This window comes from Chroicocephalus ridibundus, chromosome 2, assembly GCF_963924245.1.
Source record: "Chroicocephalus ridibundus chromosome 2, bChrRid1.1, whole genome shotgun sequence".
NCBI lineage: Eukaryota > Metazoa > Chordata > Aves > Charadriiformes > Laridae > Chroicocephalus > Chroicocephalus ridibundus.
The window spans coordinates 26,265,834-26,281,724 of NC_086285.1; the positions used below are offsets into that span (position 1 = coordinate 26,265,834).

The 15,891-nt window shown below is 36.6% G+C and overlaps 1 protein-coding gene across 6 annotated transcripts in view; it reads left to right on the forward strand.

The window, feature by feature from the left end:
* Positions 1-9,162, forward strand: part of ANKIB1 (ankyrin repeat and IBR domain containing 1) — a 97,889-nt gene extending 88,727 nt beyond the window's left edge. For 3 of the 6 annotated variants that reach the window (XM_063324821.1, XM_063324822.1, XM_063324823.1), the window contains exons 17-20: positions 442-493; positions 3,746-3,857; positions 5,501-5,634; positions 5,980-9,162. In XM_063324821.1, coding sequence (XP_063180891.1) covers positions 442-493; positions 3,746-3,857; positions 5,501-5,634; positions 5,980-6,732 — 1,051 coding nt within the window. In that variant the 3' untranslated portion in view covers positions 6,733-9,162. The remainder of the gene's footprint in view (positions 1-441; positions 494-3,745; positions 3,858-5,500; positions 5,635-5,979) is intronic. The other 3 variants (XM_063324825.1, XM_063324826.1, XM_063324824.1) reach the window with 3 other exon arrangements.
* The last annotated feature ends 6,729 nt before the right edge of the window (positions 9,163-15,891 follow it).

The window sequence follows — 15,891 nt, forward strand, 5'->3', positions numbered from 1 at the left end:
ACACGGTGGTTGTAAATCACCAGATAGTGACATTTCCTTGGACGTTTGATCCTTGCGGAATTACATCTTTTCACTGAGGAAAAATGTGTTTGAGAATCACTGCTTTGTATGTTGCAGCCTAAATTGCTTCCCCATTTGCGATATATTAATGATTAGATGTCGTGGCTTCCATTTCACTTTCAAGATTGTCACTAAATGCCTGGTACACTCCAAAAATCTATAGGTATTTGCTGAATATATCAAGCAGTTCTGGAATAGTCAACAATTCAATTGTATGGTTTTCTAAATGAATTTTGAGGTAAGAATTAAAGCAGAAGACTTGTTAAGTTTAGAGAGTTACAATCGCACTACTTTTTAGATGTGGATAGGTTTTGAAGCTCTGGAGGTTGTTCATACTTTGTTCTACTTCTAAACTTTGTGGTGTATCTCTTAATTTTATAGCTTTGCTGGTGGAACGTGGGATTGGGAATATTTAGGATTTGCATCACCTGAGGTAAACTATATCTTTTTATTTTTTTAACTTATTTCTGCATATTCTAGAAACACAGGTATGATTGCAATCTGCATGAAGAGCTTCCTTATTTTGATTTCAAAACATTTCAAGTTGGTTTAAGCTTACCATTTTGTTTATTTCACAATAGAAGGAAATATATTCATAGCTAATCGTGGAATGACTCTAAATAATGCCTCTAACTTGAATATAGTTATTTAAGGTGGCACTAGACAAGTTACGTTGTATTCATTGTTTTCAGTACATAACCAGTTTTAAAATTGTATATAAACTGGTGTCTGTGTGCTGAGGAACCTTAGAGTAATAAGCATATAAAATTGTGTAGATTAATTTCGAATGCATCATCGGGTCAGCAGAATTTGACAAAAAAAAAAAAGAAATTTCCATCCTTTTGTCACAATCCAACAAAAACATACAGGCATACATCTAAATATTTTTAACTATTGTTAACTATTTGAAATGTTTCTTTTTATGTGTTGAAGCAGGATGGAAATTGCATACTCAAATGAGTTGAACTTCTGCGACTTAACCAAGAATGAAAATTATAATTTTTAAAATGAATATTCCACTATGTATTTTGTGGGAAAGAGTAAATAATTTTTGAGACTCTGCACTAAAATATGAGAAGCTTCCTATAAACCTTTCCTTTATCATCATAATTCTTATTAAATATTTTGAGAACATTAGATTAAAGCATTCAGTTAAGAAGGAAACTTGATTTCAACATTTCCTTGGTGCTGTTTTCTTTCTAGCTAGTCATTTTAAAGCATCCTGGAAAACTCCATGTACTACTACTATATATTTCCTTTGCTATTGTTGTTGGTGAGCATCATGCTGTTGAGAAAATAGCTTGCTTCTCTACAAAAGATCAACTTGATTCTCCTGTCTAGTTCCTTTAGTGCTTTCTTTTGAAATAATTCCCCATTTGATAACATCAAACTCATTGAGATGTAACTGTATCATCAGTGGAACTGGTTATGAGAAAAAGCTGATGAGAAGTATGTTGAGAAGCTGTTTAGCAGTAGATGCCATTGCAGTCATGCTCAGATGATTGCTTATGAGTTTCTGTGATTTGCCTAAATGTGGTACTGTATGACGCAAGTTGGTTTCTTTGCTACGTAGTTATCAAGGATACTTGCAACCACCTGTGCTAAAGGAATTTTGTAAAATTAATAATGGTCATCTTTGTTTATTTTAGTGAATTTCACTAAAAAATTTTTTACATAGAGGTGTACTTCTACTGACAAGTAGTAGAATGATTGTATATACCAGATTATTACAGAAAAGAAAATCTTACTGGTTTCGGTAATCAATATTGCTTGTTGTAGACAATTTCGTGAAACAGTGATGTTCCTACCCAACAAAATTTGAACTTATTTTGCTATATGTATAAAATTGTTCCAAGTAACCATAAACAATCTTTTATGAGTAGTAATTAAGATATCTTTCTAAAGGTCAAAAGGCAACCAAAAGTTAAATGTCTGTTGGTAACATCAATGACTTTATTGCAAACAGATGAGAGATAAGATTTTATATGATTAATAAATCTTAGTGTTCAGTGATCACTTGCCATTATTCCTTGTCTGATTCATAGTGATATAATTATATATTTTTAAAATAATTCAGTTATATTGTTCCATATCAAGTTTTGAGTTTCTGTTGTTTGAGGCACTGCCTTCCATTTAGGAAACGCCTGAGCTCCCTAGGAGCTGGAAGAATATTTTAGAGAAGAATCACTTCATGCTTGCCCTGTTTTTTATGCTCTTCCATAAGCATATACTACTAATGACTGTTGAAGACAGAATATTGGGCTAAATGGACCTTTTGTCTGTACAGCAATTTTTGTGTTCTTAACAGTTTTCATGGATCTTCTTACATAGATAAAAATCTGCCCTCACTGATGATTTTGTGACTATTGTTTTTGGCTTGCATATGTCATTATGAATAAGAACTTGGTCTGAAACAGGTGGTTTTTTTCCATGTTTGAAACATGGAAAGACAACATAACATCCTAATAATTCTATCAAAATTAATAAGGTCATTGTGTAAGAGAAATTACACTTCTGGATGTAAGTTTTAGATACTTCAGAAGTTGAGATATTCAAGAATGAAGAGTTAATGTAAGAAATGAAAGCTAATGGTAATGTTATCTTTCCCAATTCATTTGGCCAAATTAAGCCTTTGGATTACAGATTTCCCAACCAGGGAAATAAATAGCAGTATTCTTTTCTGAAGAGAAGAGCTAGTACTTGTGTGTGTATTTTTATTGCCTTGTGTAAATAAATAACTGAAATTAACAAAAGATCTTAACCTACACAGTCAGGTTCAGTGTCAGCTGTACTAGCCAAAACACATATCTGGAAATTTGCCTTCAAGCATAAAATTACACTCTTAAAAGACTCATAAAATTAGACAGGAAAGGTATGGAAATCAATCCAAGTATTAAGATAATGAACTCTTGGGATGTTAGCTTGATGTGGTCAAAAATTATTCTTTTCCATAAATGTTATATAAACCGTCTCTGGTAAATACACACAACATGAGAAGTTACAGGCTGCAGGAGTTCAAATCCATATGGTATGGCTCATTAGCAGCTCAAGTTAGGCAAAAATAGAGGAGATTGGTAGTTCATGGAATAAAAATCCATCAAAGACTGTTCAGTAGAAGAGTATCAGCTGTGGCTTAAGAAGTTCCTGAGCCACAGCATCCTGGAGGCTGAAAAAGTCTAACGAGCCCTGATGTATGTCTGCCAGCTTTCTGTAGTCTTCCAAAGGTTATTTTCTACTGGCAGTTGCTGGCAACTGGGACTCTGAGATAATCTATTCATCTAATTCAGATTAAAATTTTTTTTATGTTCTAAAATCACTAGGTATATATTTATTAAAACATGTGTCATTGTATGTGTATATAAAGTTTGGCATCAAAGCTTTTAAACAAAGAAAGTGTACTTGGAATTCTTTAAAAAGGGAGATTGCAAGTATTAAAATGTCGGTAATATGTCAAATATTTTTCTTTGCTAAATCGTTTTTTTATAGATTTAGGATTACCTTGGGATTTTTTTATTATTTATGTTAAGCATTGCATGATATAACTTGCAATTTATTTTTCTGAAAAAAAGTGATTTTATAATAAACATATAAAATCACACATTTTTTTATAAAAATGTGGTGCTTGTTACATCAGAAAAATATTACTGCATGCTGCCCTGTATTTTGTAACCTTTGGTTTATGCAGGAATATGCTGAATTTCAGTATCGGAGGAGGCACAGACAGCGTCGACGTGGAGACATGCACAGTCTGCTGAGTAATACTCCGGATCCTGATGACCCCAGTGAGAGCACATTAGGTATGTTCCTGCCTGGGGCTGGTTGTTTTTCTATGACTGCTGCAGAAGTTGCCAGTATTGACCACAGTGTTTGTTCTTCTATGGATACACTTTAAAGAAGTTTCAAATACATTGCTGTGTTTTCCAGCATGTAACATAAAGGCTTATTTTTGCATTTTTGTATGTGATCTTAGAAGTGTTGCTGACTGTTGTGGCTGCTCCTCTTTTTAGAGAGACATGCACTGATCTTTCCACTAACAACTCCTCAGCTGTTTAGAGCAGGTTTGCTTTTCTGAAGAAATTTTGAAGGGCACATACTTCATATTACAGTCTTATCTATATACCAGCTCTTTTATGCCAATTAAAAGGACCAGTTGTGCATAAAGAGTGTAGAAGAGGGTTCCCCTGCTACAGGCCTGCTGGGAGATAGCCATAAGGCTGTATTCCAAAGCCCTGCTCAGAAATTCCTGTATTGGCAAAGGCAGCCAGGAAACAAGTTGGCGTGGGCTATGACTTCCAACATGCTGCTTTCCTAAGCAGTGCTATGGCTGGTGGCACAGTCCCTTAAGGTCACTGTAACTTGGCTGTCTGGGCTGTCTCCATTCTGCCAGGAGCTTTTGCAAAGGTACAAAAATAGCTCGAATCCAAATCATACTGTGATGCCATTTCTTCAGAGCTGCCAGTCGTGTGCTTGGTCTCTAAGCCGTGCTGCCCAAACTCATTGCTGTATCTCATGAACTTCAGTCCTATACATAGCTTGTCCTTTTAAAACAAGAGAAGTCCTTTATTGAGGAGAAATAAACAAATGCATTCTTTATTTTAGAAACAGTAAAAAGAATTTTGGTGAGCTTTGGTCCTTCCCTGTTACAAGTAAAATGCAAAACCGTCTTGTTAATTAGAGGACTAGAATTTGACTGAACACTTGGATATTGTAGTGATGAGCAGTGCATGCTGTTAAAGAATGCCAGAGAGAATTAGTTTGTCTCTCCTTATTTCATTTTGAGTTTTGAAGTGGAAAATTCCATTTTGCAAAGTCAAAAGAGCTACATTTATTTTTATTACAGAGCAATTTTTCTGGAAACAGCATTTTACTTCTATTTTTTTGTTGGCTGTTCTAAGAAAACAGCAATGTCAGTAATTGCTGAGGTGTACACTGACGACTCTACTCTTAATTATGCTGCATCATTATGGTAAAAAATAATATAATGTTAATATTACAGCTGAGTTGTTGTCTTTGGAAGAGCAGAGAAATGGGAAAATGTTGGTTGAAATCCACCTGCAAATGCATCCTGTATTGTGTCCGTGTGAAGTATTTTTCGGGACTTTCCATAAATCATGTATGTGCCTTAGAATCACTTTGCCCCTCCTGCCGACGGGCTCATGCTCCTGATGGCGTATCCCATCCTTTCCCAGAGAAGAAGGGTATTGGGAGCAGGAAGGCACAAACGAGCTAGGCAGTCACTCCTAAAACAGTGGGACTGGTGGTTTGCCGCTGCGTAAGAGTTGGTGTAGGAGTGTTTTGGAGTATTTCATTCAGAGTGAGTAAGGGAGTGAAATGGCACAGCTGGAATCCAAAAGGAAGAAAGAGATTCTGTCAGTAAATAACAGCGGAGAAGGCTTCCTCACTGGTTCTTCAACCATTTTTGTTTCAATTGCCCAAACAGACACTCAGGAAGGTGGCAGTAGTAGAAGACATGGCACCTCCATGGTGAGTTCAGCTTCTATGGGTATTCTGCACAGCTCTTCGCTTCATGACTATACCCCTGTGAGTCGCTCTGAAAATCAGGATTCTCTTCAGGTATCTCCCCTAATCTCTTTTCCTTGCTCTCTGCTTTGCTCGCCTTCCTCTGCTCTGCTTTTCTGTGTCATTTTGCCTCTGCAAATTTTCTTAATTCTTCGATGAGAAAGGGCAAATCTAGGACAAGTTATACGTTCACACCGGTGAGAATTGCTAAACAATCACTAATGTAACAGTGGTCACCTTTTAAATTCTGTTGTCAACTGTGTCAGTAAAAATCAATTCTGATAAATGACATGTAGGAATAATGAATGAGTTTCAGACTTGAGCCCAAATTACTTTTCATCCAAAATATGTAACAAGATGAAAGTTTTATTCTGAAAGCAACCTTATGTATTTCCACAGGCTCTGAGTTCTTTGGATGAAGATGACCCAAACATCCTGCTAGCTATTCAGTTATCATTACAAGAATCTGGCTTGGCCATAGATGAAGAAACTAGAGACTTTCTAAATAATGAGGCATCTCTAGGAGCAATAGGTACCTCTTTGCCTACAAGATTGGACTCCGCTCCCATAAGTATAGATAATCCAAGAGGCGCTTTGAGCAGCTCTGAGCTGTTGGAACTTGGTGACAGTCTGATGAGACTCGGTGCAGGCAATGATCCCTTTTCAGCTGATCGTCTTCATTCACACCCCTGCAGCGATACAAGAAGTGGATTATACTCAACATCTAGTGATGCTGACTCCAGCAGTCAAGATCCCAATACCAATGAAAATCTACTTGGGAATATTATGGCCTGGTTTCATGACATGAACCCACAGAGTATTGCTCTGATCCCCTCAACAAGTACAGAAACGGATGAGGATTCACAGCAACCCAGTACTGAAGATGGGTCAGCAGGGCAACCAAATCTTATAGACAAAAGGCTGGAGCCTCAGGAAGAGCATGCGCTATTTGAGGATGCACTCAAAAACGAAGGCAGAGGCACCCAAACAGAGGAAAGCACTTCTGAAGAAAACATTATTCCAGGTGAAACGGTATCACAGAGTGGTGATAATAACAGGGAGATAACAAGTGCCCTGGATGCTTCAGGAGATACTTCAAGTCAGACTCCTCAAACCTCAAGTGAATGGATTGAACATGTGCATCTGGTATGAATAAAAGCTAAATTTGGAGTAAAAGAATGGCAATGACAGATGGTACAGTATGTGGAGTAAGCATTATGGAGGCTTTGATCCACATAATTACAGCGCAATTGTAACCACTGACGTAACAACAGATATTTAGGAGTTCTCTTGAATTGTAGTTCTTTATAATAATGTGAACCTTTCAAGGAATATCCTGTGCATTTAATTAGGTAGTACTTGCCTTTTTGCCCTCAAGAAAAAGGAATAAGTAGGTTGTATTCCACATTCCTAATACAATGCAGCATCTGTTTAGCCTTAGGTTGACGATCCTTAACTTGAAAGTACGGATTAAAGGCTTACGCTGATTATTTTGGTTGGTTTTCCTAAGAAATAGTTTATTCCATTTTTTAGAACTCATTCTTTCACCAAAATAACATTTAGCAATTCATTTGCATTTTGCTTTTGTTTTCCATAACTTTTCCTTACTCATTTTTCATTTGTTAGCAGTGTGAACAGAGGTATTTAATGCTTCTCTTTAATACTGCTCCAGGAACAAGTTTTAGGGGATATTATTTCCCATTAAAATCAAAGATTTTTTCATGTCTATTTACAGTCCAAATGTGCCAAACTGTGAATAGTTAGCTGGCGGGAGCCTGACAAAACAGTGCAGTTTCACTCTATCAAACTAATCCCACAGTTCTTAGCAGTGAAAGAAACCACTGGGTAGCATTGCTTCTCTAAATTTAACTGGCATGTGTTGCCATGGTGACTGCATTTAATTAAATGTAGCCTGTATCTTAAGTTAATAAAACCTAATGCTGCTGTTAAACAGTTATTTTAAATATTAAAATACAGTGAGTTAGCAACAGCTATGCTGTATTTTAAGAGACACTTTAATGGAAGTGCAATCATAGTTCTTTGTTTTCATAATTCTACAAAGCGTTCTATGCACTAACAGTGCAATTACTTTTAATGATAACATTTTATAAAAATAGAGGAATACAGAATTTTCATACATTAGCCAGTCCCACAATTAAAGTTCGGATAACACATTCTGCTCAACATGTTACGGTGCCTTTGCCTAACCCAACTGGATAGTTGCCACAGTTAAACAAGTAATTCAAATTCAGTGTCTGTTCTGGAGTAACTATGCTATTAATTGCAAAGACCTCCATAAAACCACCCATGGCCTTGCCTTTACAGTAAATAACTAAATGTTCAGTCAGTGTTTTTGCATAAACAAAACACTGCTAGGTATTTGTTCAATTGCACAATATTCATTTGCTGTGTAATTACTGTTTAGTGTAAAAAAAAAATTTAAAAAAAATACAAAAAACCCTTTTCCTAGTTGTTGTACCGTGAAAAAAAAAAAATACTGGTTTTAGATTTGCTTAAAAGCATCAATCTACAGTTAGTGAGATACAATGGTACAGTATGTAATTACAACTAGAGTAAGTTGTTGAAATGGCTGTTTTAATTACATATAATCGAAACTTGTTATAACACAAGCAAATTACATACACTCCATTTTAAGTTTTGCTTAACTGTTACCAGAGATTTGTTGATATGATATAAAAGTTTATTACTACTGAGTGTGTATAGGCAAGTGTCATGATAGCAAAGTTTATGTATTGATTCCTGTGAGTTCAAGTGAGTGTTTTGGTAACTAATTCATGCAAATCCAGCTTTTGAACCTTGCAGTCACAAGGTTTATATTAGTACAAAATGAAACAAGAATATTTTACCCTTACCCCATAAAAACCTTGTTCATTTTGCAAACATCTTTAGAGAGAATGCAATAGAATAGTCTCAAATCATTTTCCAACTTTTCCTCTAGCCGCCCTACTCCTGACATAATCATGAACCTTTGGACATCTTTGGAAAATACCTATTTTAAATTGTTCGATGGTATAAAATCCTTCAACTAAAACAGTTCTTCATGAACTATCATCATGAATTGGTCTGAAAGTTGTTTAACTCACATAGCTTCCTTGAATTGTAATTTCTGAGTAGAAAGATTCTTACAAAAAGATGGTGTATTGCATTGAGATGTCTTGCAAAGTTACAGTAAGATATGTAAGAGTGCTCTCTGTGAAGATAGTGAAGTTTGTGGGTTCTGGTTTTTTGTAATTTGGTTAGGTTGTGCAGTATATCCATTGTTTCCGTGTTACTCTTATGAGCATGAAATTAGCCTATTAAATTTGTATTTTCTTGGTACTTATTTTAACGCCATAGTCATTGACTTTACAATTCAGAAATAAAGTTTGGCAAGACTATTTTGTAAACCTGTTAATTTTATAATGTAAAAAAATTACTCTAACCTTGAATTGTTATTTGCACTTTCATAGTCTATACTTGATACATTCCCACTTTATATACAAGTAGGATACTACAACCATGTAGATGTTTGGCCAAATGAATGCTGTTAATAATATGTAAAATTCTTTGATTAAACATTTATTACTTAAACTAATTCCGTTCTGTCTCATTACACCTTAGACTTACTGTAGCAGATTTTTAAGACTGGTGACAGACCTTTTTAGGATATGTTCAGCCCTGTGCCAGATTAGCTGGGGACTGTATACTAAGTTGAATTTTTTGATTTGTAAATATAAGGTATCTATATTCATTAAGCTTTGAAAACAAAATCTAAATTAGACAATTTTGTCTTAATGTCTACAGCAGTATTGTGCACTTGTTTTTTGTAGAGAGTAATGCTTTGTCATTACAAACAGTGGTGCTAAAGAGAGTGGGAGGACTAATTTTTGAGGGAGATCCTATTAATTAGTGTTACTTAAGTCCACTTAATATCCAGTCTCCATTGTGCCAGGAAATTCCAGGCTGCTTCTGTTACGTTAAGAGGCACTAAACTATTCTGTTTGTTGTTTCAGTAATTTATTTAGCTTCCTCCAACAAGCATGACAAGATGCTGGAGAGATTCTAAAATCTAATGTACAAAGTTGGATTAGTCACTGCAAGGCACTTCCCATCACCTGCTGCTGTGGTGCCACCGCGTATGCTGCAATTAGCAAGTACTGAATTTTACTAAGATCGTGAGTATCACAAGAGTTTGGTTTTATGGCAGCTAGAACATACTAATAAATATACACATTTAAAACATACTTTCCGAGGTGTTTAAAATCACAACAATGTGCTTCAAAATCAGACACCCCCACAGCCCAGTTTTGGAGATCTGTTTATCAAGGCCAATTTCACTATTACATTCTCCTCCTCCTCTTCCCCTCTCCCAGCACACACAAGGCATCCCACTGTAATACTCACAGAGGCTGGTAAGAATGGAAGCCAAACACGGATGTAATGAATGATAGCTAGTTTACTAAAAATCATCTGTAGACAGTCTACTCAGAATTAGACAATATACTGATTATTGTCCTTATTACTCTTCTGTAGATCAGCCAGATACGGAAACTTGAAAGATGTAAAGCCAGTGATGATGCAAAACTGAGTGTGATTTTTACCATCTCATCCTTCTAACTGAAGAGTAAAGCACAAGATGTGCACCAAAAGGAGGAGATGGATCCCCTGTAAATACTACATAGAGCCATGTTTGCTGACAGTCTTTGTATGAGGGCAAAGAAATGAGTGAAAGCTTGACTTTCTGCAATGATATGCTTTCATTCCACTTCAAAAATAGGCAAGTATAGAATTTATACTATCCTCCAAATATATAACAACATAAAACAATTTAAGTAGTTCATCAAAAAATACTAAGAATAGAATAATGGAGTGAAGAAAAAATGTTTCCTAACTTAACTGCAAAGCCCTTTTTCCTTCAACTCTTTATAGCTACTTAAGGTTACATCTCACCAACAGAATGTTAAAGCCAATTGTTGACAGGATGGTGTTATTTTAAAATTATGCAGGTCTTGATCTTTACAGAAATTCTTTCTGCAATGAAATACAAACTTGAGAAGGTGTTTTGCATATGTTTTTTTCTTTCTAGGTCTTTTCCATAAATATCCAGATAAATGGAATATCAGCAAGAAAATATTTAATATATCCAGATAGATGTTCAGCACTGCAAAATACATAATCTTCAGGATTATGGTATTTTCATCTAAGCATAAATGTCGCATCGACCACAAGATAGTGGAAAAAAGAGGGGGGATTTTGTTCTGGGGTTTTTACGTGAGAATTATTCACTACATAAGAATGATCTACCCTTACATAGATGGTTTTAAGGCGTATTTATCAGTTTATGAACCCAGGGATTTTTCTATAAGTAACAGTGAACATAACTATGCAAATTATTCATCAGTTATATTTTGGCTACTGCACCTTCTGCTCTAATTATCAGATCAATTTTATTTATAATAATCTATTTGAAGAAAAAAAAGGTCTTACTCAACACTAGCATTTTTACTCTTCAAATGCCACAGTCTTGCTGTCAACATTGTTTTAGCATGGCAGTCCATGTAGCCAACATCATCATATTTAGGGATGCAAACAAACAGCAACGTCGTATTAATTAGGCAGCCAAGATTCACTAATGCAATTGCAAAGAATACTAGAATGTATATTTGTTATTGCAGAAACCTCTACATTCTGCAATTTCAAAAAAAAAAAAAATCTTATTTTGAAATTGGTCGTCTTCTGTTCAGGCATCTGGAGTTTGAGGCCCTCCTTCTGACCAGCCACTTAAAATTCCAGTTCTGTTTTTTGGAACATATACTGACAGTGTTGTTGAGCACAGCAGGCCAAATTCTGCTTGGCTATAATTTAGCCATCTAACTCCATTCTCCATGATCTGAGATTAAGTCTGTCCTGGAAGGCAGAAGAAATTGGTAAACTCTTTGATGGTCTAAGTAAAAAACACATTTATTCTATTTGTACAAAATGAGCACAATATACACAGCAAAAGAAAGAAAAAAAAAGAAAGAAACATTAGGGTGGTGTATATAATGTTTATTAATTATACAAGGAGATGTGCAAAGTATTTAGATGAAGTAGCTTCCCCTTGACACACAGCCAATCCTGACGGATTTTTGCGCTTTCTGCTACCATATAGGTCTTCTTGAAAATAGTATTAGAGATTTAAATTAGGTAAGTGGGTGAGATAACACCAGAAATGCACTTTGAATAGACTATCAAAATACTATGCTAAAGACTATTGTTCCAGATAAGGCATAACCTATTTGTAGCTACTGTTAAAAGAAACAAAGGGCAAAACCTTTTTCAGAAGTGTTCTTATTCTGCTCTGTAGACTCACATTGGTAGTCTTTACACTGAAACAAAGTTGCAATTTGGTATGTAAAGAAAATATGTCATCTTACAATTTCCTATTACATTGCTGTTTTCATGCTTGTCAGCCCTTCAGGTTTTGCTCGAGTACACGGCTTCTGCTATACCAACACAGCACAGCAGTCCAGTTTCATCGTTGAAGGAACTTCAGTGAACTCAAACAAGGACAAGTGTAGTTCTACATTCCATTGTAATCACAATGTAGAGAAAGGTTGAAGTTCACTAACAGAGCCAGACAAGGAATAAAACAGGACTGTAGGAGAAACCCCCAGACTAAACCATGAAAAAATATCCTAGGCAAGTCTGAACTGGTTGCAGAATCCAAAAAAATAGAGCAACATGCTGCAAAGCTTCATGGAAAATGAGGTATACTCACAATTGTCTCATGTACTCACACTTGCCATTGCAGGGTGGTACAAAGAATGCCAAGGACACAGGTACTAAGATTGGAACCAGGAACACTTCTTCAGGTACTACAGTGAAGTCCCACCGGAGATAACGAATGAAACTCAGGCTCAGTTTATTGTCTACTACAGCAGGTCCTTTGGCTGGTGTAAGAAGAGACAAAAAGTCACAAAATTATACTGTGAGCCTGCCGCCTTTCAGGAGTCTGGAAAGGCTCTAACTACACAGTTCCTCAGAAACAGGGACTCCCCAAGCAATACATAGAACTACAGCCGTGGAAGGACTTGAGCACCTCTTTAAAAAGTGCAGCTGAGGCCGCATCAGAAGGGGGAGGGAGAAGGTGCCTACCCCCTAAACCCCAGGGTTTAAAAAAACCATACAATGACAATCCCAAGTAATGTGTTAAGTGCAGCTGACTGAAAAAGACAAACATCTGTCATGTGTTTGAAATCTAAGTGTAAAGCAGTAATAAACTGTCAATAGTAAATAACTGAGGTTTGCCCTTCGTCTGAAATCTTATCCAACTGGCAGATCTCCTTTATGTATTTTTACAAATTAAATAAAGAGGAAGTCTATGTGATTAACAAGTTAATTTACATGCACAGTGGGAATGTACGTGTTGTGCCTTCAGGAATCAGTGTTGACTTGCAGCTGTCATACTGGCTTGTAATGGAGACATGAAAACGTTTTTTAACAAAAAACATGCATAAAGAAAATGAACTTCCATAGTCACAGTTAACAGCAGTACCTACTTCTGTCACTGGTGCAAAAGGAGATAATCCCAAAGTCACAAGTAAGGTTGTACGCAAGGACCACATCATTGCATCAGCATTGTAAAGGCTAAAAACCAAGCCTAAAGTATTTTTATTGGCATGCAGTTTAGCTGGAACCACTAATTCAAATCTTGTTGAAGGACTTACCTGAGAACTGTTCCAAGATCCTCAAGAATTGTCTCAAATGAAGCAGAAACAGTAACCTGTAAAGATAACCTGTTAAGCAGAAAGCCTGTACTATTGGATCCCCATTTGCAAGAAGATACAATAGTGAAAAACTCTCAGCTGTTACAAAATTCCGTCTTGAGAGCCTGAACTGAGAAAACATGACAAGTGCAGAAATACTAACTTTTGTTAAAAGGTGTGGTTTTGCTGTTCGTGTACCAAGCATTTTAGAGTACAAATAAAGCAGTTCAAGAGACAGCTTTAACATACTTCAAAAGAACAAAGTACTTGCGGTCATGATATGTTATCTCTGCCATTGCTTTACCTAGCCATGTCCCACCAGGCCAAAAACCGAAGACCTCACAAAATCTGGGGTTAGTTCTTGGCTCTACCAGACACTTAAATGAGTAATTAAACCCAGAAGTTGCAAAGATAGGTGCATACTACTTACACAAGTGATAATTGTGCAATATGTTTCAAGAATAGTGTCATTTTTAACTATGGGAATTGAGAGAATTCTCACAAGAAATAAGTACGCCTAATAAGGCCTCACACCTGTTAAGTACAGAACCTTAGCGCAGGACCATGTGGAAATGCAAAGTGCAGCAATCAGCCAGATTCATAACAAATGACATGCATTTACAGCACAAATATTTCTGGAGATGCACTCCAGGTGCATCCTCTGCAGACGACTGTGGAGCAGTGACACACAGAAAATCAGAATAAAGGATTCTTCACGTGTGAGCCAGCAGACTATGGGATAGCAGTAGGAAGCTAAGAGGAACTGATACTGTTAAATCAGCTGCAGAACAATTTGTCTACTTAAACGGGAGATGCACTTGAGTGTGTGTGGATGTACATCACTTCCATTAAATAACTAACACCGTCCCCGAAAGCTCCCAAGAAGAACCGATTCTGCACTGACAGCCAGCATGTCACTAACATTCACACTCCTGCTCCTCAGGTGGAGCCAACATTTTGTTTTCTCGTCCTCTCTATCTACATTTGAAGTCCCTCAAAGCAGGGGTGTGTTCTGATGACTCCAAAGAAATTAGCCAGGAGCACCCTTTTTTTTTTTATTGAGACAAAAATAAAATAAAGTGAAAATATGCCTTCATTGGAAGAAAATAGATTTACGCCCCAGCTTTGGCAGAGCTTACACTGTGTAAAACCCCTCAGCTGAACTGGGCATTTCCAATTCCAGTCAGGCCATAGTCTAACAGTTGCCTTTCAGCCCACTTCAGCTTCAAAGAGAGTCTAGTTCTACTAAGGAGAATCAGGAAAATCCTCAAAATTTAGGATCAACATTGTCAAACTTGGGATCCTCTAGAGAGGACCCTAGAGAGGGGTACTTCTAAGAAGTCCTGCGCCCATCATCCCCTGCTACCCATAACTACCGGGTATTCAGCAACTCTCAAATCAGAATATTTCAGCTATTGCCTATATAAAGAGTTAAGTATCAAGTAACAAAAAAAGTTAACCCATGCTAATTTCATTCGGCGTAACTAAAATAAATTTCAAATTTCAAATTTCAAAATCTTTCTGTTACCTTTCAGGCTAGGTAGGGAGTGATCAAACAGCACTGAGAGCAATCGCTGCCTCTCCATCATGGTAACCCTAATGGCCTCTCAGAAGGCCAACAGAATAATCATACTAAATGCACTGTAATCTCAAGGCGTCATTTACCGAACTTCCATTGAAATGACAGTCATTAATGAAGCCGCACTTTGACTTGTCAAGAAATATTGAATTAAAACTCTTTTTCTGCCAACATTACATAAATACGGTTGGCTAAAACCCACTGAATTAGCTTAAATTATCACTTCAAATTAGGTGTCATAAAGCTTGAGCATCTTTTTTAATTCAAGTTATTATTTAAAAGCAGAAGAAAAAATTGTAGTGGATAAGTTACCAGAACAATATACAGTAGCATGTTTAATTAGAAATGCAGATATATGTAAAAGGCATGCGTCCTACATTTGTGGCAGAAGAGGAAAAGACTGCAGCATTGTTTTGGAAAGACCAAAAGGGAAGAAGCTGGGAGTGGGGAAGGTGGTAAAAAGGCTGCAGTAAAATTAGAGTTGAAAAAACCCAACTATTTCCAAATATACTTGTTATCCATTACCACTGTATCTTATTGAATTCACATAATATAAACCTCCACAAAGTACTTACCTGGGCAGAAATGGACACCGTCACTCATTTCTGTCCCATTTCTATGTAGACTAGTGATGCTATGCCAATGTGACGGCACTGAGAGAGCCCCAGCAGTGGAGGACTTCTGAAGGCAATTGGAAAGGAAAGCAGGCAGAAGCTGGAAGAATAGTGTGAAGAGTTTAAAGGTCTCTGTGAGATCGCTGATGTGCAATATAATCACAAAAAACTGCAGAGGGATGGATTAAAGCATCAGAGGGGAAAGAAAGAACAATCCAAGAACTATGAACAGTTTGAAAGGAGATGAAGGTAAAAATGGATTTAAATCAAAATGAGAAAATAAATTCAGCACTTGAGACAAGAAAGTCAAAGCTGGTGTGAAAGGGAAGAGTGCAAGAGGTTACGTGTAGCTGCCCATGAGTCAGTACCA